General features: G+C 41.4%; 1 protein-coding gene and 2 long non-coding RNA genes across 4 annotated transcripts in view; all 3 read right to left on the bottom strand.

Moving 5' to 3' along the window:
- The window catches only part of LOC117832653, a 42,319-nt gene extending 41,971 nt beyond the window's left edge, over positions 1-348 (bottom strand). Inside the window, exon 1 of the long non-coding RNA XR_004635222.1 lies at positions 241-348. This is a non-coding gene — a long non-coding RNA (uncharacterized LOC117832653). The remainder of the gene's footprint in view (positions 1-240) is intronic.
- A 5,719-nt stretch (positions 349-6,067) lies between these two features.
- On the bottom strand, positions 6,068-7,793 carry LOC117832598. The gene is made up of 3 exons (XR_004635209.1): positions 7,439-7,793; positions 7,209-7,279; positions 6,068-6,990 (listed from the first exon to the last, which is right to left on the bottom strand). It is a non-coding gene; the product is annotated as an uncharacterized LOC117832598 (long non-coding RNA).
- A 1,676-nt stretch (positions 7,794-9,469) lies between these two features.
- Positions 9,470-24,971, bottom strand: part of ttyh3a (tweety family member 3a) — a 24,652-nt gene continuing 9,150 nt past the window's right edge. The window contains exons 7-16 of one of the 2 annotated variants that reach the window (XM_034711844.1): positions 24,631-24,703; positions 23,984-24,059; positions 19,887-19,942; positions 19,165-19,257; positions 18,275-18,367; positions 17,109-17,245; positions 15,596-15,769; positions 15,106-15,181; positions 13,144-13,245; positions 11,741-11,850 (exon numbers count right to left, since the gene is read on the bottom strand). In XM_034711844.1, the coding sequence (XP_034567735.1) occupies positions 13,165-13,245; positions 15,106-15,181; positions 15,596-15,769; positions 17,109-17,245; positions 18,275-18,367; positions 19,165-19,257; positions 19,887-19,942; positions 23,984-24,059; positions 24,631-24,703 (859 nt within the window). In that variant the 3' untranslated portion in view covers positions 11,741-11,850; positions 13,144-13,164. Of the gene's footprint in view, positions 11,851-13,143; positions 13,246-15,105; positions 15,182-15,595; positions 15,770-17,108; positions 17,246-18,274; positions 18,368-19,164; positions 19,258-19,886; positions 19,943-23,983; positions 24,060-24,630; positions 24,704-24,971 lie in introns of both variants that reach the window. The other variant, XM_034711843.1, reaches the window with a different exon arrangement.

Genomic DNA, 24,971 nt, shown 5'->3' with positions numbered 1-24,971 from the left:
CATCACTTGACATGTTGTAGTTTCATAACAGGAAATTAAATGCTAATGTTTCTGCCTGCTTCTTCTTTAGCTTAAATGGCATAACATTATAACAGCCGCTATGCAGCTAACATGGCTCTGTGCAAAGTTTAAAAAACATTTACCAGCACCAATAAGCTCACTAACAAACAGAATATTTCCCTTCGTACGTCTTTGCATAAAACGAAGTACAAAAAGCCATTTAATGAAATGTGGTCATACCCTTTATATATCTTGAACGGAAAGTCACTTCCTGTATTCTCCAACGGTTTCCTGGCAACAGCACGAAGCCCGGAAGTAGAAAACTGCGTGAGGGATTGCCGACAGACAGTTTCGTGGTGAAAGTGAATATAGCAACAAAAGATTAGCAATGGTTAGTTAGTAAAAGTACTTAGAAGGATATATGCCATCAAATACTGCAATTATGCTAAATAATGTGGCACTGCACCAATTGTTGTGGTTTATGGTAACGTTACATTCAAAGGTAGGTATATTGTATCTTAATTTAATCAGAATCAGAATAATACTTATCCTTGGGGAAAATTCAGTTGTTACAAAATGCTCTTATACACAGTATGAAAAAGTCAAAATATTAATAGAAAGAAGGAATAAAATAAGATATAAATAAGAATGAAATAATATAAATTGGATTAAAAATAAGTATATACAGAAAAACAAATAGGCTAAAATAATATGATGATAGTGCAGTGGTGAGTAGCAGAGGTAGTTTTTACGTTAAAAAAATAGTAGTTAAATAATAAAATAAATAGAAATATGGAATTCTGCTTGGAGAATTGTTGTATTGTATATTTACAGAGATTATTGATCCAACAGGTATGACACTGTTATGGTTTAGTGTTCATCAGAGTGACAGCCTGGGGGAAGAAACTGTTCTTATGGCAGGTTGTTTTGGCGCACAGTGATCTGTAGTGCCTGCCGGAGGGGAGGAGTTTGAAGAATTTGTGTCCAGGGTGTGAGGGGTCAGTGGTGATACTACCTCCTGAAGTCCATTGTCATCTCTACCGTCTTGAGCGGGTTCAGCTCCAGATGGTTCTGACTACACCAGAGAGCCAGCTGTTCCACCTCCTGTCTGTAAGCAGACTTGTCTCCGTCCTGGACGAGACCGATGACGGTGGTGTCGTCTGTGAACTTCAGGAGTTTCACCGAAGGGTCCCCTGAGGTGCAGTCATTGGTGTAGAGGGAGAAGAGCAGTGGGAAAGAACACATCCTTGTGGGGCGCCAGTGCTGATGGTCCGGGTGCTGGATTTGGTGCACCCCAGCCTCACTTGCTGTCTCCTGTCAGTCAGGAAGTTGGTGATCCACGCAGATGTACAGAAATACACACTTGTGGACTTTCCCTATGAAAAGCTGCTTCAAATAGTACACTCTGACAGTACAGAATCCTATAATAGCACAGACTGCTTTGTAATTGTTGGCATAGATATGAATATAATATCAAAATAACTTTTTCAGCCTTTATAAACGCACACTGGCTGAACTCTGGTAGACACAGGGCTGAAAATCCATCACTAAAGCTCAGCATGGGAGACAAATTACCCAGAGCAAACATCCCCACCACAAACCATAATCACTGCTTTGCCTTGCAGAAATGTATAGTGGGAAAAACTGCGCTCTTTTATGTGTCTAAATCTTCTATTCAGACAGACATCAGTCATTTCCCCCCTTTGTCTTCTCTCTGATGACTCATAAAAGTTCTCAATAAATCTGTATTGAACTTTCCAATTATTGTATAAAACGGAACAATCCGAACAGTTTGATTGGTAGTTATGATCGCTCATCAACTTCACAAGGCTTGCTAAGCAGAGGAAGAGAGGGATTCCTCCCCTGGCACTGCACCCATGGGAACAGAGGGCATGTGGCTTAAGTGTAAAACTCTTGTATTATAGCATTGGCAAGCTGTGAATGTGCAAACAGTAATGGGATCAGCAGGAGTTTGATCTTCTATGACAAAAAGAGATGTTTATGCATCAATAAACCATTACAGTGTTTGTCAGATCTGTCTCTACATGAACGTTTTAAGCTCTGACTCTGAAAACTGTCACATCTCCGAAGCATTTTTTAGTCATGACTGCAGAAAAATGTGCACCATCACCATGCAACACAGCGCTTTTGTAGTTCAAGTTTGTTGAATTCAGTGAGAAGTCTGCAATAATAAGAAAAAACAAGAAGAAGATTGAAGTAAAAAGGCTTGTTTCGCAGTTAATTAGAAATCCTGCATGAGAAATTTTTCAAACTCCAAATCTTTCATGAGATCTGTGAGCATCTCTGAGTACGGTAACTGTTATGTGTAATCACTGTCATTTAATGGTTTTACAATGTTTATTTTTCCTCAGTGTTTGCTATTGCAATTATGTCTGTTCTCATACCAACATTAGCAGGTAAACAAATTTATGTAGTGTGACTGAGCGACACCTTTAGCATTTCAGTCTGTACCCTATGCAAATTCCAAGTTTTCACCCTCTCAATGGAGACAGTTGGATCGAGAACAGAACTTCAGTAATCACTTCTGATACTGAGCTTGACTGTACAATAAAAGCAAGAGAGGGACATAATGCCAAGTATTGCTACTTAATTTAACAGGTATACATTTGTTTAATGTATATAACAAGTCATCATCAAGCCTTGTTAAACTGCAATAAGAGGACTAGCTCTGACACAGAAGCCATAAAAAAGTAATTGTTGTGCTTTGTATGTGTTTCTTTTTTTAGCACATAGGCTGGTAGGCAGATTTTGTGACTGGGCTTTCTCCTTTGAGGCTGAAATCCTGAGCGAGGTAGCCTCGTATTTAACAAAGTGACATGACAGGTGCATCTCCTTACTGAACTCTTCACCAGAAAGAGGATACTTCTGCATGTTGAACATTTCTCACAGTACGATCTGCAGTATGATTCAGAGTGACTACAATTCTTAGGATTACAGTGTCTGTTCTTCTTAAATATGGGTCATTTCCACATCAGTGATAAGAAGCACAACTCAGCTGTAACGTCTCCAAATGTCAGTCAAGCTGTTTTGCATACGAGTGCTGCAGCAGCAGGTGAAAGATGACAAGAACACAAACATCTAACTGCAGACTGCCGGCCGCCCACACAACTGTCAGTGAACGAAACATGACTGGAGGCCGTTTCTGTGGCTGATTATCTAACACTGATAAAGGATCCAGGCTGTCCATCATACTGTTTACTAAACAGTAGAGTCCTGCATGACTTGTGTCTGTCTCACTCTAAATCACACTTCAAGAGAACTTATGATTCTCTCCACACCTGGCCTCTATTCCCCCCTGGGGCATCTTTGAGACTGGGTCGCTGACATTTCTAGATGCCATGTTAAAGGTAGCTGCAAGCACTCATGGATCAATTACAGAATACCAAGTGCAGGCCCCTGCACCAGAGCCTCTCTACGCAGTTACTGTTGATATAGGGTGTTGTTGGAGAGTGAAGAAAACAACACAACGAGGATGCAACATGTTTAAAACTGACTTGAAACTCTTACAAAAGAGACAATAAGTGACTTATGACATGTAAAGGAACTACAAAGAAGCAACAAACCCACAAAAAGACTCCAAACCTTAAAAAGTAACAGAAAATGACTGGAATGAGATACACAATAAACCACACGATTACAAAAACATATGATAAAGCAGTCAGAAACAACCCACAGACACACAAAACAGCCTGAAAGTGAGATTGGGTGGCTTGCTTTGTTGAACTTTATGTGACATTAAGGTTAATTTTTCAAACTTTGTAAAGCATATATGCATCTTTTTCTCCAAAATTTGCATTTATGTATACTTTATTTTGTTCCTGATAACTCTATCTGTACTGGCTTCACAGGTCTGAGGTATCCTGTGATTTCAGCCCTGAGTGAACAGGAAACACTTGCTGTTAACAGCTTGTTCCCTGCTGATTAAAACACAAACACGTAGGTGTGCTGTCTGACACCTCCCATTAGTGCCCTGAGTGGAATATGTGAAATTTCACATCTCTGTTAAGTTGATCTCTTTGTGTCTGAGAGCCTCAAAAACAAGACAGCGACTTTAACTGTCAGTTAAAAGGGAAAAAAAGAGTGTGAGGTGAGAACTCCCAGTAGATGTGGGAGGTTAAAGATGGCAGCCACAGAGGGACATTCTTCAGAGTGCAGGGGGATTACAGAGATGCCGACCACTTGCACATTGTCTTCATGACTCTCCTTTGCCGTATCAGTCAGTCTCCAATTAACAGTCTGCATTGTCTGCAGGATTAGGAGCGGCGGGACAAGTCCCATTGGCTGGCACAGAGATCTCACAGCAACTGGCACAGGCCTTAATCCTGCTCAACATGTGCTCCAGAGGCCGACTGAGTGGGAGTTTACTCTAATCCAGGTATCACATATACAGACTAAAGGAGGACTTGAACTTAAGCAGCACTTGAGTGAAGGACTAGAGGAATTTGGAGGCGGACCAGCAGGCTTGGCTGAGGATCACTAGGATCTTTTTTGACTCTGTCATTCAGATGTTTGTCAGGAAATAATAGATTTTCACATTCAGCGCTGTGCTGCCAGACTCTGTACAACAACCTTTATTTCTAACATCAATCTTTGATAATTAAGAATGCATATCTCTGAAGAAGAAGTAGTCCAATATTAAAGTTTGAAATATTCATTTTGTTAATTAGTCATTTCAAAATAACCTTTGTTTTATGCAGACGTATTGATCCTTTAACGTCACGAACAATATTAAATTGACATGTCATTTAAATAAGGTGTGTCTGATCTGTGTGTGAGAGCGTCTGTCTCTTTGTATGTATCCATTAGTTTGTAAAAGACTATATTGGTCTGATCAATGAACTCACAAAGTTTAACTTGCCGGTAATTAGCCAATCACAGCAACTCTCTGAAACCTTGTTTAAGGCCAAGACTTGAGTCATCAGCTCTCTATGTCTCTCTCTCACTCGCTCTTCTTTCTCAACAATCACTCATTTTACAATTTTTGGTTTGGTTTTGGTTTTTCTGTACTAGCAAAGAGAAACAAACAGTTTGCTGAACAATGACTGGCATGCAGGTATGGTGCATCATTTGGTGGGAGGGGCTTAGAGGAGTCTTTTTTTCAACATAATGTTCATATTGCTGCAAATTTCTGGAAGGTGTGATTGATCTTAAGCTAACATAGAAACAACATATTGAATATATAGTATATATGTAGAGTTGACTATTTTTAAACTCTCATATTCTGAAATTCAGGGACTTATTCTTTTACAAAACAATAGAAATAATGTTCAAAGCAAAATCAAACTCACTTCCACACACTGTACAAAAGTTATTTTTCATTCGGGAGGGTCAGTATAATTTGAGAGGTGTCTGTAAGTTTACTGTACAAATAGCTAAAAAAAAGAAGTTATTCAAAGAAGAAGTGTTTCTGTTGTTGGGGTTACATTTTGGAATGATGGAAGTATAAAATTAAAAACTTGTGATTCACTTTTAGTTTTCCAAAAAAATGGTTTGTAAAGCAGTTTTTGAAGGTTATAAGTGTTCATGATTTACCTGTTTTGTTTTGTTTTGTTTCTTTACACTTGGGAAGCTGGTAACTTTATTTGAGAAAAAGTAGGCTAGGCTTAAATAAGCATTATGCTTCTGCCTAGGCCTTTTCAGTCATCACTATGCACTACTGGTGCTTTAGTGAAAGTGTCTGAACTGTAAAAAATATTGTGTAATGTATGACTACTGAATAAAACACACTACTACTAATACTACTACTACTTTATTTATTTTTTAAAGTTATATTTTATAGGCTTTTATACCTTTAGAGGAGAGGAAACTGGGCTAGAGAGAGAGAGAGAGAGAGAGAGAGAGAGAGAGAGAGAGGAGAGAGAGAGAGAGAGAAGAGAGAGAGAGAGAGAGAGAGAGAGAGAGAGAGAGAGAGAGAGAGAGAGAGAGAGAGAGAGAGGGGGAATGACATGCAGGAATGTCTGCTTTTCAAGTTGATGACTTACACAGCTATTATCTATTATTATGATCAATATTTTCAGCATATCAATGGAGAGATAACAACTGAGGGACAAATGTCACTTTTATTTATTTAGTGTTTACACAGCATCAAACCCTCTATGATGATGATTTGCATCAGGAATAACTGAGTCACGCTCCCTAATCGACATGCAAATCAGGATGCAAATGTCATATTACCCTCGACAGGCAGTGACGTGACGACTCAGAACCGTTATCATAAAATGTGACATCTCAGTGACTTTATGAGGCAGAGATCTCTTTTTGTCACCGCAACCCACTTTTGGAGGAGAACTCTACAGAAGAGATGGAACAAATCAAAGCAGTTTCCTCTTAAAACTGATTTTTGAGCCTACATTTTGGTTGGGTTTGGATACTCAAGCTTTGATGTTCTTCTGTTACAAAAAAAGGATTTGAGTCATAGCTGTTTCCTTAGTAACGAGGGAACACTAAGACCCTGGCTGAGTAGCTGAGGTAATGTGGTTAAATCTGACTTGGTTTGTTTTCAAGATGGTGGTAAACTGCTGGATCATGACAAATCCAGACGTTAGATGACTTAAGAAGAAACAGGCAGGAAAGGGAACCTGTTAAAAGAGAGAGAGTCTTCAAGCATCACAGTTAGCACATAAAGCAGGGGGCTTTCTCTGAGGAGTTCAAAAGTGAGGATGGGGGATAACCGGACAGCTCCATGAATCCTGCGGTGGTGGGTTGGGTACGTGCTCCCTCTGACTGCTTGGGGTGCTGCACACAAAGGAGGAGGTGAGGTGTGAATAACAGGAGCACAGACTCCCAGGATACACAGCTGCCTCCCTTTGAGCCGCGCCACAAAAGAGACAAACCAGGCACCCTGTCTCCTCCACTCCCTCTGCCTCGTAAGCAAGAGAGCAACAAAGCAGCAGGGATCCCAGGCACCAACGGGACACAAAGGTGCTCACGTAGTGCGTTTGAATTCCGAGTTCATCAGTCTCTTTTCTCCTGTGATGACAAGGTTTGAGATGTTAAGGAATGAGAGGCGAGGTGAGCGTTTTAAGTAATGAAAGTAACCTCCCCATCAGTAAAACCAACTCCACTTGACCTGCCACAACCTAAGATGCTGCTTATATGAATTGATATCTGGGAATTATTCTAGGTTATGCATGGTATGGAGAAACAGATAACTTAAATGCCTCAGTAAAAAATATCTGGGATGTTACCTGTCCTGTGATTCAGGCTGCATCCAATGGCTTCAACTTTCTTCTGCATCTCCTGGCCTTCATGCAGCTGCCTGGCATCCCGAAAAAAAAAAGCAGAGCTGTAGTCAAACCACCTGACAGAGAGCCCAGCCAGACCCAGGAAGTGTTTGGTGGGGGGAAAGGAGGGGGTACAAGGGATGCAGGAACCTCCTTCCTCCCCCCCTTTCCTCCCTCTCCATTCAGCTCCTCACCTCAAAGCATTAGTGATGCATTCCTCAACTCAGGCAACAAGCAGGGTAATTCAATTTCCTCGACAGTGAGACCGTGTGAAATTTCATTTGCATCTCCAGGTTTCTGTTTGTCAGACGGGTTGTAAAAAAAGCTCTCTGCCTGCATCATGCTCAGTTTACTGCTTAGTTTAGTTCTGCCTCTAGAGTAAACAGCAGGAAATCAAGGAGGTGATGTCATCTCTGGACTCTTCTTCTGGGACTGAAAATATCTCGAAAGATTAGAGATGGTGTTATTATGTCAGCCAAAAACCTGGTGCAGTCAAATATTCAGTAGAGGGCCTGTTGTTTTTCATGGGAGAGACATTTTGATGAAAGTTCAGAGTAACATTTAAAACAAAATAACCAGAAAAAGCATCACATGATCTTTGATTCTATGAATGATGAAGATGACAAATTAGAGAGACAGAGGGCTTTTTTTATGATCCATGTCAGGCGGTAGACTTCCACATGGAGTCAGAAAAGTCAGAGTTTGGGGCGACAGCAGCTGGCAGGCGCTACAAAGGAAGTCAACAAAACCAGACTGGTGGCCCGGAGCTGACACTGACCTCGGGCCTGCTGTCAGTCCACAAAGGTCACAAACACAAACCTCCCTTTCTGCTCCGCTCTGAATCATCTGCATGCAAGCCTCCAGTCTGTCGCTGCAAAGGGAACTGACAGCGTTATGGAAGCACGGACATGTTTTATTATCCACAGGAGTACTTGATGTTTTTACTCTCTTATTATGCCACTGCAGGGTGTTAGAAGATCTACAATCTTTGGTCTTTTATTAGAAAAAAACACACTGTTATAAAAACTCATAACTAAATATTTTACGTTTTCATACAACAGAACTTATTTGGCATTATGTTTTGCTTCGGCAGCGTTCCTACCTTCTTTATATCTTTCTTTTTTTGAAGATTATTTTGCGGTGAATCATCCTTGATCCGACAGTGGAAGCCAAAGATATAAAGGAGGGACGAGGGGGGGCAGATATGAGAGGATGACATGCAGCAGAATGTCCATTTTTTTTTGTTTTGCCTCACAGCCTTTAGTTCATCTTCAGACAAAAGACAAATAAAGTATACAAGTACCCGTACTTATGGAAGCTGTTAGGAGCTCAAAATGTTTGATATTTCACAAGATAATCATTTCTTCTAAAGTCTCTAAAAGTAGTATGGGAGGTAGAACCTTCCGTTATCAGGCCCCTCTCCTTTGGAATCATGTACCAGTCAGGGTCTGGGAGGCAGACAACCTCTCTACTTTTAAGATTAGGCTTAAGACTTTCCTTTTTGATAAAGCTTATAGTTAGAGCTGGCTCAGGCTTGGACCAGCTCTTAGTTATGCTGTTATAGGCTTAGACTGCCGAGGGAACTGGTGCACTGACAGACTGGGATCCTATCTCACCCCCTTACCCCCAACCCCCCATCACTTACTTTAACTCTTCCTGTCCCATTAAAGGTACTAACCATAGACCTTTCTGAAGTCCCTGAGCTCCCTTGTCTCGTAGGTTCCTCTGAGCTGCTGTAGACTTTCCAGACTCCAGCAGATACGGACGTGCTGGACTCCAGCGGCAACAGCTTCTACTACTACTTGTCTCATCACTATTGTCACTCCCTCTGTCTCTTATTCTGCTCTATCCCACTTTCCAGACCTAACTCGGTTGAGGTATGATGGCTGTCCAACAGGAGTCTGGTTCTGCTCGAGGTTTCTGCCTGTTAAAAGGATATTTTTCCTTGCCACTGTCACTAGCTAAATATTTCGATTTAACTACTTCACTCTGTAGATGAAACTTGTGGCTGTCAGTGATAAGTTCTCTCACACATATGACACAGCCTCATCTCAGAGAGGAAAAAACATGCCACACCTCCGTCACAGCAGAGCCAGTGGGGACAGCAGTGCATGCAGTGGAGCTGTGCTGCTACCTAGTGTCTGTTTCTGGTCAGGATTCATCAGCCTCCCAAGAGGAAACATTTCCCTCCAACGACAAAAAGAAAACACGAAAAGAGGGTGAACAACAGTTAAAGTTTGTTTAATTTTAAAACACGGCATTCAAGCTCAATATAACCACAGGTTTTACATGTACACATGTTTAGAGATTGCAAAAAGGATGTAAAAAAGAAATAAAATTACATCTACAGTTTTTTTTTTTTTCAGAATAAAACTCAATGAGAAATTAAAACTCTATTTACCATATTCACATTACTGAAGCAACACACTGTGCCTCTACAGTGTCTAAAATGAAATAAAAAACTACAAGAAAATCAAATAAGAAAATAAAAGTGAAATAAGCTTGTTGAGAAATTAAAAACAAATGTCAGACACTTCTTTTTCTTCATTTTGCAATTTTTTTAAGATCTGTACAAGAGCCGCGATGACGAACGACGAAAATAATTTGACTACTTCCAAAAATAAAATTGCATCAGTGTAATCCTGTTTACAGAGTGAGACCATCTGAAGAAGTCTGTTCAAACCTGACTAAGTGGTCTAAAACTGGAGACATGATAAAGGGGTACAGATAGAAATAAGGTTGTGCTTAACGTGTTCGCGCCATCACAAATCAGGTCAAAATCTTTGAGAAGTGAGTTGAACTGCAGGAGTACGAACATCCCGCTCCATATTTAAGAGATCGCTGTGCTTCATCAGGAAAATCAGCAGAGAGATCCTCACAGTCCCTTCACAGCATCCACTCACTCAGATCTAAGTCCTTATAAATGCTAAAACACATTTTTACACACTGCACTGCAGAATCTTCACAGACATGCATTTCCAATGCACAAAAGTTTCACTTTAAAATTCTCTGAGAAGCTGCACTTTTCATATTTATCACATAAACCTGCATTAAGATTCTCGTTGGAATAATCGCTGAGAGGAATTTATAAGTGTGGACCGCTGAGGTTTATAGAGACGATCATTTCCGGGCAGAGTAAAGGATGTGTGTGTGAGAGTGTGAGAGTGGACAATTCCTGCTCTGTTAAGGGAGATGAGGCTCTCCAGCTTAAGCAGTACATGGAGGGAATAACAAGCAGTCAAGTGAAGAGGCGAAGTATTGAAAATCTAGAAGGAATGCTGCAGAAGACATCTTGCACAACCTTCACCATCGTCTTCAAAAGGCTGTAAAAAAGCTTTTGCTTCCAGTGGTATAAAAACTCCTCAGCAAACTCACGACGATTGTTCATACGGAGATCAAATTTGCATCATCATCATCCCGCTGAGACTCTTCTTTTTAAAGAGCTTCACTTCCATCACACAGTTCATCTTTGTCCTCATCAGATCCTCCAGGGGAATGTGCCAGAGTTAAGTTCACAGCTTCACAAGACACAGCCGCTGCTGTGGAATAGTGGCTCATCAGTGTGTTTAAAAAAAAAAAATGCCATAGGACAAAAAAAAAGCTGTGTCCTCAAAAAAACACAAAGAGTCAGATTTAGACCTGTAGGACTGCAGGCCACCTGGTCCCAGACATCTGATTCAAGAGGAAATGCAAATACAAGACCATGTGCATGTGAAATGTACAATATGGCAACATTAACTGGAGAATTAAGCAAATTGAAGTGTTTGCATTTCAAGTTTCACAAGCTGAAGAGAGAGAGAGAGTACTGATAAGGAGTGCTGTGAATGGAGTCTATTCTACAACCGTTTGATTTGTTTATCGTGAGACATAAAGTCTGGTGGAGAGAGGACAGTTTGTTCCTCTCATATTTACGTGTAAGGCATTTTCTGTTCCTCTGCCACAGCGATGAAAGAGTGCAGTACAGTACTTTACAAAATCAAACAACCAGTAGTCATCGGTGTCAGTGCATGAGCACTCCCAGAGTCCTCAACGCGGCGACGATGCTCATGTTGTGGAAATGTCTTAAAGAATTTGTCGGGGTGTAAACTTCAGTTCAGGCTGTATCACATCAGAGGTACAGAGGGACTCCCAGCACAGGCGGCAAATCTTACAGTTATAAACGTCAGCCGAGGATAGTGGCGTAAGGATACAAATCATGAGCACTCCGGTTTGATGAGACGAGAATCAATGTTTTTGCTTCAACCGAGCAGTTAAAGCACATTTGGTCTCCTGTTGCAAGTCAAGTGGTGCGGAGGAAAGCCACTGAAAACCATCAATGAGAGAGAACAGCCTGCAGACAGGGTGAGGGAGTGTTTGGCTGACAGACCTCAGGGACGAGTCCAGTGTTAGTCTAGATTGCTGGGGGGTGGTTGGGGTCTGGTCGGCTGTTGGGGTCTGGTCGGCTGTTGGGGTCTGGTCGGCTGTTGGGGTCTGGTCGGCTGTTGGGGTCTGGTCGGCTGTTGGGGTCTGGTCGGCTGTTGGGGTCTGGTCGGCTGTTGGGGTCTGGTCGGCTGTTGGGGTCTGGTCGGCTGTTGGCCAGGTACTTGGCCCGCATGCTGGAGGTGTACTGTGGAGAGAAACAGAGCATGGGGCATAAATGACTCATGTGCTGAAGACATACTTGATCAAGCAAATTCCATGTCAGATTGAGTGTCTATGATACAGCACAGAAAGTGAACAACACAGAGTTCAAAGATTGTAAAAAAAGGCCTTTAGTGGATAAATGAACTAATTTAAAGCCTGAGTGTTATTGAGTAAGAGGAGGAACTCCAAAAATACATTAAGTACTAGAGAAACACATAAATGTAAAGACTGAACGTGCACAAAGAGGAGTATAAAAACAGGTTGTAGAAAATCCTACACTGATTACCTTCCAGTGCTGGAATCTAAAGAGACTGTAAATCATAATTAAATACAGAAAATAAAACATCACAGAGGACGGGGAGATAAGATACAAGGAGTTTTATAAATATACAACAGTTTAGTTTTGGTTGCAGTTCTTCCAGATGTGGTCTCATTCTTACGCTTTAATACATTTAGGATGCACCCATGCATTCTGATTCAGGCCATACAAGCACAAAGAGGCTGCATTTCAGACTGACACAGAAAATAAACGTTTGTTTATATTTGTGATCTCATTTCAGGGTCTCTGAGCACAGCCTGATGAAGACTTACCTTAATGTTACAGAACAGATGCTTCATTTTTAATCTCGATGTGCTACAGCGAGCTAAATTTGAACCTTGGATAGTTTAAAATAACTGTGACTAGACAGACTCTGGAGCTTGAGAGAGTAAAAAACTGACTGTACAGTAAGGTTAATTTGAAACATGATTATTGTGTACTGTTTCGGCGTGTATAAGATTACTAGTGTAAGTTATACAACCAAACCACCTGTCCCTGTGTTATATGCCCAATTAATGAATCCTTCTTTCTAACAAAAAGCAGGTGTGAAATGTTTTACTCTCAAACCCTGGAGGGTAAAATGAAGCAGGTGAGAACAGTTTAATATCTTCCTAATTCAATGTCCTCTGTGTTCGACTCAAAGGTCACTGTGAGCCCCGGGAACGTTTACTGCACACACTCACAGTTTCCACCCAGAATATCAGTGGTGCAGGGTGGGGGGGGTCGGGTGGAAGCATGCAGCCCAGGGCCACAGGAAACAAACATCAGGTGAGACACCAGGTGGGACACTTAGCAAAGAGTCAGGACAGACCAGGGGTGTCGGGTGAGGGATAATCCAGCAGCCCTGGTGGGACCTGAGTACAGGGTGAGTACAGCTGGGTTTTGGGAGGTGGCACAGAGGAGGAACAGGCCAGCAGGTGGAGGAGGGGAGGAGGAGGAGGCGGGCATGTTTAGTACCTGATAGCATAGCAGATGAGGTTACCAAAACGATCTTGAACTCGCAGAAGGCTTTAACTGCCAGCTTTGACCGCTGTTACTGTCCGCGGCAGTCAAATACAACTGTATGGATGCGCAGAAAAAGCAAAAAAAAACGACAAGAAGAGAGTATAGAGAAGATACATAAAGCAGCGTCTAGGTCCAGGGAGGCACAAAGACACCAGGGAGGGGGGGTTCTGGAGGATTAGGCCGGGGGGTGGGCATGTAGGATTGATTTTGGCTTGGCCCTAACACACATTCAGACACCTGAATCTGCAAACCTCTTCAACTTATCTCAAACTGCATTTTCAACCAAGTTCAATTCAGACACTTAGTAACAGTAGGTGCACAGAGACATCAGAGAGTGGTACATTCAGTCCATCACTTTATATGTTACTGTCCTCAGGCTGTCATGTGAACAAGATTGTTAAGTGAAACAGCATCAGTTAGACTACACCGACAGCTCTCTTGGAGCTGATTGCTTAAATACTGTAGATATGATTTTGTTGTTTGTGCTGTGCTGCTTGTCCACAAGAATTTGTTCTGATGAAGGTCTGAGGACAAACTTGTTGTCAATACACTGAAGTAAGTGTTATCATCACTTATTACATGCAAGTCAAAGAAAAAAAAAAAGGAAAGAAAAATGTATTTTTCCACCAGAGGAACTAAACTATTTTACCAAGAGAACTAGGAACTACATTTAGCTCTGGTGACTGTCTTTCAGCTGACTGTCTTGTATGAAGACCAATGAAAAGTTAGAGAGTGGTCAGAGTAAGTGGAGATATAAAACAATCATTTTCTATAACATCAGTCAGATAAGAAGTCTGTCTTCTTTGGAGATCTTGTAGTCTACCTGCTTTTAACTCATCTTTTACATCCAACTCAAAAAGTTAAATCCCAAAACATTAAATACAACTGTATCTTTCATCATTGATAGTTTACCAATTCTCTAAGGTTTCAAAGCACTGATAAAGGTTAGGGAAGTTCCTAAGGGACTAACTTAAGTAATTTAAATAGAAATTCTGACTAACCAAAGAGCCTACAGATATGAATACACATTTTATTATACAGGGATAAATACGGGATCACTGAGTCTGCAGGTCAATTATGTCAAATTTGGATTGCTCACATTAGCAGAGCTAGCACCACCAGCCTTCGGTCCTCCTAGCCGGTTAACACCCATATGTCTGCGCTGAATGATTATACACCAGTTTAACCAGACGCAGTCTACACACAGCTGTATCTTCATTTTACAGATCAAAATACTGAAGAACTATGCTGCGTTACAAGATGCCATCTGTCATCTTTGCTTGTTTACATTGTTGATGATGTTTCATTTTTAAGTCGACTAAAGCTGGGGTTCCCAAAGTGTGGGTCAGGACCCCCTGGAAGGGTTGCAAGACAAAAATGGGGAGTTGTGAGATGTCTTCCAGAATTCTATTTTTTTAAAGTTATCTAAAAATAGTACATTTGACCCATTTAAGTAAAAAATATTGAAAAAAATAGTAGCTAAAGTTCAAACAAAACCTTGAAAATAGAAAATGTAATGAGTTTTCTGCCTTTCTTTTTGCCGGATGACTCCTAAGTTTAGGGTTAGTGAGCAGTTAATTCATAACAGCACAGGAAACACAGACACATGCTCATGTAGGAAGGGTAATTTTCTGCAGACCAGCTAAATGAAGCCATATTAAATCATTTTGAAGGACAGTGGAGGTCGCGAGTCTTTGGCACCTATATTTTGGTGGTCGTGGGCTGAAAAGTTTGGGAACCCCTGTACTAAAGGCACACATCCCTTGTAAAGCTCCTGGTTTAGTTCCTCTGGTTCTACAGTTTTCTGGTAATTTTGGTGCAAAGGCCTGAAAAGATTCTCCTTGTGATCAAACTGTAAAGACACTCAGACTTGTTCACAGAGCTCATTTCTGTCACAGTGAGTCGGATACTTACAGAGGGGGGTGGAGACTCTCGTCCTATCAGAGGTGTGTTTTCACAGCGGGAGTTCTGAAAGTTGGCATTCTGCGCCCTGTTGAAGTGAACACAAAGTGAGTTCAACACACAGTGATGACATGCATAAACACGACATACATTGTCCAGGATATTACACTACAAACTGTATACATGAAACTGTCTGAGTCCATCTTTAGAAACACAAGCTCCTACAGTACAGATCATGAAATGAGGGGATCCCCTCCCCCCTCATAAGGCAGAGGGCTTTGGGTTTCTCTGGCTTCACAGCTGGAGAGCGACAGCTGCATGTGCTGGCCACTACATGACTTTGTATTCAAGAGCTTAGTGCCTCTCTGGAGACATAAAAACTGGCTCCTGAGAACATGAGGTTTCTAATATCAGCAAAGCTAGCCCTGAAAAAAAATGACCAACACTTCTGCCTTTCATTTCCTGCGGCTTTAATTCTCAGTGTGCAGCAGTGGGGACTTACATGTACTCAGTGACAGGTGCGTTGCTGACGGTGTGGGCTGCAGCAGGGATAGAGGTCTCGCTGCCGTAGCTGCTGCCACAGCTGTACAGGCTGGGCATGTGGACCCGGTACAGATTATCATGGTTTTGCCTCCCCCCGTGGCTCAGAGACTCATCCTCACTGTCCTCGTCGCCCCTGCAAACATCACACAACAATGTGAAACCACCACCAGAGGGACCCCTTGTCCTATCTGACTGATGACAAAAGGAGCCTTGCAGCGCCACGTGGTCACGTTTTGTGTTTATACTCATTTAGTTTGACTTTCATGCAGCCTGAGAGAGAGACAACAAGATGAATTCAGGGCTGTGTGAAACAAAGAAAATGCAGTTTATTCACTGACCTTAATTGGGCTGAACTAAGAGAGTAAAAATAGTCTCACATAATTGGTTTATTATCGGCAGGAAATTTAAAAAGCCCCAGCGTTTCATTAGGATAATAAATGCATTTGTTCTAGTTGTCAAAAAAAGCAGCAGCCTACTTCTGCAAAGAGACTGTGGCTTGACTTGATTCTACTCAAACAAAGGAGCTCTATAGTGTTTGAGAGAATAATGAACTGACCATCAAAACAGCCCTTATACAGATATGATGGAGCCTGTCTCCCTCTAGTGTTTGCCTTCTTGGCCTGTTCCTGCATATTTCCCTGATGAGGTCATCCCTTTTCATTCAGAGCAGTTAAAAAAACATTGATTTAAAGAATGACATGAGAAAAAAAAATCCTAACTTACGGATGAGTACTGATAAAACTGGAGAAATGCTCTTTTTTAACTCATATATGCTCACATAAGAAATCTCTGGTGCCTTTATTAAAATAATCAAATTAATCATGCTTGGCTGGAGTTACCAATCAACAGACTGGTAGCATGTAAGCCCCTGCTTTATAACAGGAAGCTCCAGCTGAGATCAAAATGATAAACATGCCCCCCTCAGTCGGTTTGGAGGGATCAGCTAATTATGTGCTGCAGCTGAGATGAAGGGCTGTGCTGGGGAAACAACTTTCCCTGTAGCTATCCTGCAAACCTTATCTGCCGCAGATAGGACAAAGACATCAGAATGATTTCACCCTTAAGCTGCAGAGCTAGACACCCTCTCGGGTGGTGGTTATGATGGATTTAGGCCATCTCGGCACAATTAGGGGGGGATAACGGGAAGTAATCTATTTGAGGAAGCAGCTGCAGCCTTCTGGACTTGTCCCCGTGGTAAATACAGCCGTTGTTTGACTGGCAAACAAATGAGTCCTACACAAAAATAATAATTTCTCCGTATCTGTGAGGACTTATTTCAGCTTTCTTTGTCGTTCCATGCCGTGTACAAACAAGTGCTAAAGAGGGTTAAAAGAAATGCTACAGAACTATAATTAATTGATAAGCTTATCCTCTTGAATTATTTCTCACAGTATACAAACTCAAGCCTAAAAGCTATTGCTCTGGCTGCATGTGGCTGTGAGCTGATGGGTGTGTACAGTGGCTGTTTTTACCTCTTGCCATGCCAGGTGTGCGGCACGCTGCAAATGATGGAGCTAAACATGAGAGCGGTGACGAAGGAGAAGAGGACGAGGTAGATGAGGCCTTCCAGTCCATCATAACACAGTCCTGTCATGGCCTGGACGTAGTCCTGCAGAGGGGAGACACCAGAATATTATGGCAGGTTGGAATAGGACTGAAAGTAGTGACTTTCGCAATCAATCAGTTCAAAGTTTGGTCTTGAACATGTCAGATCATTGAGAAAGTTGATCAGCACAATTTGTAAGTGATGTTTTCTGAGAGTAAGATTATGATAAGTCAAAATGAGAACAGCATGAAATTCTTGTATGTTGGAAAACAAAAGCAACACGTGTTTTCCTTTTTGATTGAAAGGAATAATAGATCATCACAACAGTTAGTGATAAATTGTCTTTTGATTAACTCAGTGTTGCAACTCAAAGGATGGCTACATCTGAGTCCATGTTTAAATAGAACAGTTGAAATCTTTGGAAAAACAGAACAAAACAAAAATGCTGATTTGGAGTTAACATGTAGATGCTGTTTATTTTGTCTTGTGGACTTTAAATTGAATCCGCTGTGATTTCTCTTCCTCAACGAGGTCAAACCAGTAAAATTGCATTTGGCAAACTAAAAGGAAGTCAGTGAATTTGTTAACCTTCAAAATATTACGACTGAGAATCCTCATTCTGTATGCTCTGCACAGCTGAGACACATTACTTATTCTGGTTGAGAGGCTCCAATTTTCATGAAAAGATCTGATTTGGCTCTGTATCAGTAGATATTTCAGGGAGATAACAGAGAAGAACAAAAAAAAAAAGTGCTTCACTGGCACGTGTGCACTTAATATCTGGAACCACTTAGGAACAATCCTCCAAAGCACTAAGAGAGCCAAGCACTTGTCATCCATCCAGCCAGCTTCATAAATGGTACACAGCCAGCGTCAAATGGACATGAGCTCGCATAGAGGATTGAAAATGTTATTTATGGTGGCAGGTGTACTCAGCTGCACGAGCATAAAAGAAGGGATTGCTGAATAAAACTAAGCCGAGCTACAAAGATGTCACAACAAATCAATTGACAGGTCGTTTTTTAATAAGATGCGGAGGAGCCCCTCACAGTAAGATTGTCTCTGTTCATGAGTCTTATCCTCTTTGCTCACCATGTGAAGGCTGCGACAGTCCACCAGGGCTGTGAGCTGATGAAGACTGATTTCTGTGGTGTTCAGTATCCCCTGGATCTCCTCCAAACTTCCCTGGAAAAGAGCGAAGATAAAAAAAAAAAGTTTTGAAACAGGTTTGACTTGAAATCAAACTTCGTTAACTGGGTGTGCTTTGGTGCCACGATCAACCGTAACACAGACATTTAAAACCCAAAGCAAATAAATGAAGCTCCAATTATCTGCACTATGAGAATGCAACTGAAGCAGTTCCCTGCAAAACAATAAAATAGTAGAAAAACTGAAGAATATGGAAACACTGACATTAGCAAAAAGGGAAAAATAAAGGTTGTGTCCCTCATCAATATACAACAGTGTACAGCAGCTTGGACTGAATGAGCAAATTTGAATGATTGATACATTTTAATGGACTATTTCTCTCCCCTTCTCATTCCAGCTCCAGTACAAAGTACATCTGATTGGCTGATATAAACATTTCCCCAAGCTCAGCACATTTGCCTGTGTGGGTATGTGAAGTGAAATATGCCTCTCTCTATTCCCAATGTCAGCTTTCATTTGTGCCTCTGTCAACACAGCGTAAGGACCAGCGCCAGACAATAGCCCAGTGTTGTATTGACAAGGGCCAGTGAAAGCCTAATGCAGCTAAATGGACATAATACAGGTCCCAGGTGGGCCATCAGCAGGTCTTTATGTGGACAGGTGCACTTCACTTCTCTGCAGGTCAGTTGTTTGGTCCCACTGAATGGGATATTCGGTCATCACAAACAGTACAATACAGCAGGAGTGCTTGTCGCCTGTGGATGGGAGGAGGGGCGTTTATGGACGCAGATACTGCTGTAGTGTGGGGTGTATTAATGGAGCTGGAAACATACCTCGGTTTGTTTATACTCTCTGGTGGCCGAGCGCAGCAGTTCGGATACGTCATCCTGCATCTCCACTAAAGCTTTGTGGCTCCCGGACAGCTTCTGAAATAAAGTGTAAAGACATATATGTTATAAAGGCATTTCCATTTACAGCACCGGCATCAGCAGTGAGGTGCCTTCAGTTACTTGCAGTGAAGTCTACTGACAGCTTATAGCTTACACTCCAAATATAGCTCACTTTTTTGTGCAGGCAAACTAACATTAGGCACCTGGGCTTCAGCAGCATCCATAAGTTATGATTTATTAATGTGCAATATAAAATGTGGGCAGTCCACAAAAAGCAAACCACACATTCAGAGTAAAGTGGCCTTCACTTCTCAGGCTTCTAATACACATTCTCTGTCATGCAGACGTTTGCTATCGGCGCGGACACACAGGAAGAGCCGCTCAGATGGAAGAATGGGACGTATTGTGCTAATGCATAGAAAACAGAGTCCAGCTTTGAAGGCATGGGAGTGACTCACTGTGCCCACTTGAATTCTCACAAACTATAAGATCATAAATCATGCATTCCCAGACAAAAACTATAATACAGCGATTCATGTTGAGGTAATAGAAAGCGTTTGGATTTATTGTTAGGGCTATAAATATACTGATAATGATTCTGAGGGGAAAATGAATCAATTTGAAAACTAGATAATGCACAAAGAAATGTTGTGATGATGACAAACCTGCTGGAATGGGTTGGTTTGCTCCATACTGCAGCTTAGGTAGTACTTCAGTATATCTGTGAGAAGAAGGAGAGCAGAGAAACATCATCACTTAAATTCGCCATAAAGGCTGCAAGAGGATCCATTATTTCTGATTCACACTGCCAATTCAATAGTGAACAGAAATGTCTCTGTCATACATACAAGCTGCATAGAAATTGAACATGTGCAATAAATGACACGGCCATTTTGGTTGTAATATTACTAAAGAAGGATCACAGGTGTTGATAAAGGTGATGTAGTGTGTAACGGACGCAGTGTTTTAAGCTTGATTAACATGAAAGTAGCCCAACCGTTAAACAGCCGAGCACAGGAAACTAAAGAGAGCATCCAAAATGATAATTGTGATATTTTTAGAAGCAAAGTAATGAGATGCAACAACATTCAGAACACTACTTCAGGCTGGAATGTTTAGTGGATGTATCAAAAACTGCTCTAGAAAGCAGCATTTTAATAAAGCTCGATCATATTTAATGGTACCTGCTCCTTCCTTAAACAAAAGGAGAAGTATGATCATGTTTTTCTGTTTCGGTATCTCTTCCTTCACGTTGCGTTGTGCTCTCTCTTATAAGTCACTGCTTCAACCACCATCGTTTTGTTCTGGGAAAAACGCCCAACGCCAACTGACAGTGGATGTAGAGTCACTTTATTTTGTTTCTAGCCTTGTCTTTTCATATTGCCTCTGATCGTGTTAGAGCTCGATTGCTTCTGTAACAGCTCGACCGCAGAGTTAATCCTGAAGTGAAATGTTCCAACACGACAAAGTTCACGCAGGCTTATATAATATTAAAGCCTGTGAAGCGGCAGCAGCAACTCTCCAGGAACAACAGAACACGGCCAATTAGTGATTTAGGTATTATCCTTCTGCTAGTTCAGAGTCTCCTGTAACACGACACAAACGGTGTTTACTCTGGAGTTGCTGTTAAATTATGACATGACCAAACAAGTATTCTGTTCCCAGCACAAAGTGCACCAATGCAGTGTTCAATTAAGTCTCAGTACTTTCACATTATTACAACCCACTCCAGTTACTTTGTCTTACTCACAGCAGTGAGTAGGAGTGGATGAGAAATCCTGATCCGAGTTTAAAGCTACAGCAGTGTCTACAAATACAAGCTGTGAGAACTCCACCGCCAACACAACACATGGTGGAAGTGAGGTGAGTCACTTAACTGTGCTGTGTCAGAAGCTCCTTTCCCACCCAGCTGAGCGGACTCATCAGGGGAGAATTTCCGGTGTGGGGAGGTAAATTGTAAGTAAGCTTTCTTCACACACACTGACACAAAAATTACTCTGAGTGTGATTTTTAGTTAAGGGTGTTACTGCTGATGCAGCATTCGCAGGGCTGGGTTTCACTCCTCTGTCATGTTTTGCTGAATGTGCTAACATGCAGAGAATGATCTTTCTTTGATGATAAAGTACAGATGGAGGACCAAAAACAAAACGCTGCAACATAAAACTGAAGAACAAGTTATGTGCAGAACTGAGTGATGAAGGATTATAATAAAGCTTTGGTTACAATGGCTCAAAAAAAGACAGGGCATCTGTTTTGTTTTAGGATCAGACTGATCAGAGGGGTATACTATGAAGCGAGTTCAACATCTCCCAGATATATTTTCCTGATCCGGCTTCACTGAACCTAACAAAGGAGATCACGCTAAACTGTCTCACAACGCTGGTTATCAACATGTTGAGACAATCCAGAATTACCATGAGCGCGTTCACATTAATGGGGTGGAGAATGCAACCTATGACCAATCACAGACACCGACAGTCTGCCGTCAGCACATCCACATGTTTTTCAAACACTGCACTAATATTAGAAAAATCAACTAAGATCAACACAGATGAGTTTGAAACATGAAAGAAGAACTGAGAGATAAGACAAAAACACAGTTTGAATGCGCAAATTAGGTCTTATATCCCTTCATTAGTGCAGATAGATCTGACTATAATAACTCTGTTTATTCCCTGACAGTGATCTCTCTCTCTCTCTGATTTAATCTTTTGTCGTGTGTGACAGTTTTAGATGTAATATTTGAGCTGCGGCCCTGACGGTATCAAACTGAGCGCTGTGGAGAAATAAAAATGAAAACATGATTCAAAGTAATAAGCACATGCAGTTTTATACCTAATACAGTAGTCCTACAACAACTTAATCTGACTAGCTTATTTTAGACTTTGTTTAAGTATGATGTCAGGAAAGAAAATAAATAACTGTCATCAGTATTTTATATAGAAAATCATACAGCTAGACAAAGTGTCCTGCCCGTCTCTCTCCCCTCACGATCAGCGCACAGAGCTCCTGATCGAGCGAGCTGACCCTAACCCTAACCCTGGTAAAACAGGAACCAACTTCATAGAAAATCCAGAGTTAACCCTGAAGTTACGTCGATAACCGCAAAATCCGGCTTCGTATACCCCTCTGGAGTGAGCAGTAAACAAGATATCTGCTTCATTAGCCAGAGATCTGGCAGCTCTTTATCCCACCTGGCCAAAAGTATTTGGCAAAAAGGTTCAAAACAAATCTGGTTCCAGTTCCTTGAGCTCGAGTCGAGCTTCCTGTTTGAGCATTATGTTTTTATGAAGAAGTTTTATGTATTCCAAGCATGAGAGAGAACCAAACTGAATAAGCAACTGTTTGATAGAGAGATGTACCTCCTGAAAACAAACGTAGAGTGAATAGATACTTACATTTAGCTGTTGGAGGTACAAACAGAAACATATAACTTCCTATTTGAAATCTTCAACAAGTAAAAAGGCTAAACTGTTCTCAAACAAGCTGCTCATCTTTGCAACTGCTGCTCTTATTTATGACAGGAAACCGTCTGAATAACAGAGAAAAACTGGCTGCAACATGACAAATGTCACAGATGAACTCTCACTGTCTGTTTGGATTAGGACCATGTGTCTGGAGGAATAATGTGGTGGATGGAAAGCAGAGGAATGAAAAAATAACAATGAGGGTTGTTGAAATGATGCATGATGAAGAAAATAGAACAGCTTTTCAGCAGAGGAACGCAATAAATCCACTGCAGTAATAAAACCCAGTGATACACACAGATTCGGCTGGTGCAGTTTTAAGAAGTGTAGTGGGAAAAATACAACTAACTAAGATAATCCCTTTCCAAGGCCAGGATTTGTAGGTTACATGACCTCAATGTGATGTAATGTTTAGTAATAATGTTTTATATCAATGCGCAAGTACAACTCTAAGAGCTAATTTAATGTAACAGTGGGAATAAAGGGTCACTTCTTTAAACAGCTGATAGTGAACATGTGTTAGAGGAGAAAATAGAACTGAACCCCTCCTCCTGCATGAATCAGCCTCAAGCAAAACAGCCCCACAGCTGCAGCATTATACCGTGTAGAGCTTAAAGGAAGTCCATGCTCATGGTTCAGAGGAAATCACGACATTTAAAGCCGATGCTCTGCTCGACTAACTAAAAGCTAGGTGTTTATATTCAGCCATGACTGTATTAAAGAGAGGAGAGCAGAGACTCCTTTTTTTTTGTGGATGCTGGAAAAGAAAGCACATAAAGTAGGCGGGGAGTCTTCTGTGCTTGTATTTTTAAAGCACCCTCTTCTCTTTTTTCCACGAACTGTAGAGGGATGAAGGAAAAGCACTGCATCCTTGATCCTCCTCTCCACTGCTCTTATCTCCCTCACACACTCTGCTTCACAACGTGGTGTTCGCGCACACAAAAAATAACACGGCGGAAACACTCCCCTCCCATCATGGGACAGATAAGGCAATTACTAAAACGAGACATGTTAGAGAGGCCTTTTAAAGGCATCCCATTGGCCTCTTGACCCTGCTGCAGATGTGCCAGTCATTTTTATGTGCTTTATGGGCCATGAGCGACAACAAGCCCCACTCTACAGAACAATGCTCTCTCACTGCTGCACAATAATCAGAGCTCAGAGGGGACACTATCACCAGGCCAACATGGACACTGCAATTTGAGATGACTAATATTCACCACGTTCAAGATCTGCGTTAGTGAAAACAAAACAACTCCATATAATACATGTTAAATCATGCATATGAGTCATACCTTGATTGATAACTGCGTACTGGTTGACCACTTTGGTGACATACATGTCAGGGGCAACACAGAAGTCACTGGAGGTCTGGAAAACAAGAAAGAAAACATGTGATAAATATGGATGAAACATAAATCATGAGCTTTAAACTGCACGAAAAGGAGTCAAACAACCCCACAAACACAACAATAGATGTAAGCGAGTTATGGAATCTTCTACACGCTGCGACATGTGACATGCTGACTTCATCTCAGCTGAGTGGAATCTCACAAACTAGTTATTAAAAGTAGTTTTGTCCTCCTAAAACCAGCCAAATGATTTGCTTCAGTCATCTCTGAACTGAGGCTGCTGTATTAAAGGTGCAATGATAATCTCAATTATTTTGTTGTGATCAGAAGTGACAGCACAACAAATGTCATCACAGCTAGTTTGAAGACAGGTGTAGTCCACATTGTGTTTCTATACGTTTCCTCACTTGGTCATATTTCTTTAACTCCCTGACTTAGGACTGAGACAGAATAAAAAACGAGTCAGGAGGAACTCTGAGCCAAAATCTGCCCTCCTGGCTGTGCAAACAGAACCATGTGATCCAATTATGCATAATGAACTGTGCAGCTCTACCTGGAAAACAGGCTCATGCTCTGATGGAGACACTTACCGCAGAGACGGCCAACTCCAGCCCCAGGGAGACCCAGCTGATTACCAGAGCCACCACACCAAACAAGCACACACTGGGGAGAGCAGGAAGAGGTGAGAAGTTTAAGTAGCTTTAACATGCCGAGTAACAACAACACCATTCACATCTGCAACAATAATCCATAGATGACAGAGGGGGATGTGTTTATTAGCATAACAGCACTTTTTAAATCTGCCATCAAGGTAAAAACTGATAGCAGGGACTAACTGGTCTGAGTTGACTCTATTACATTCATCTCATTATTTTTAGTGGCTATAAAATGCAAATAGAATTTTTACAGCTGCTCTCTTTAATGTAAACCA

The sequence above is a fragment of the Notolabrus celidotus genome, chromosome 20 (assembly GCF_009762535.1).
Source record: "Notolabrus celidotus isolate fNotCel1 chromosome 20, fNotCel1.pri, whole genome shotgun sequence".
NCBI classification, from domain to species: Eukaryota; Metazoa; Chordata; class Actinopteri; order Labriformes; family Labridae; genus Notolabrus; species Notolabrus celidotus.
Note: the sequence above shows the minus strand (reverse complement) of the source record. Positions and strands in the feature narration are given on the sequence as shown.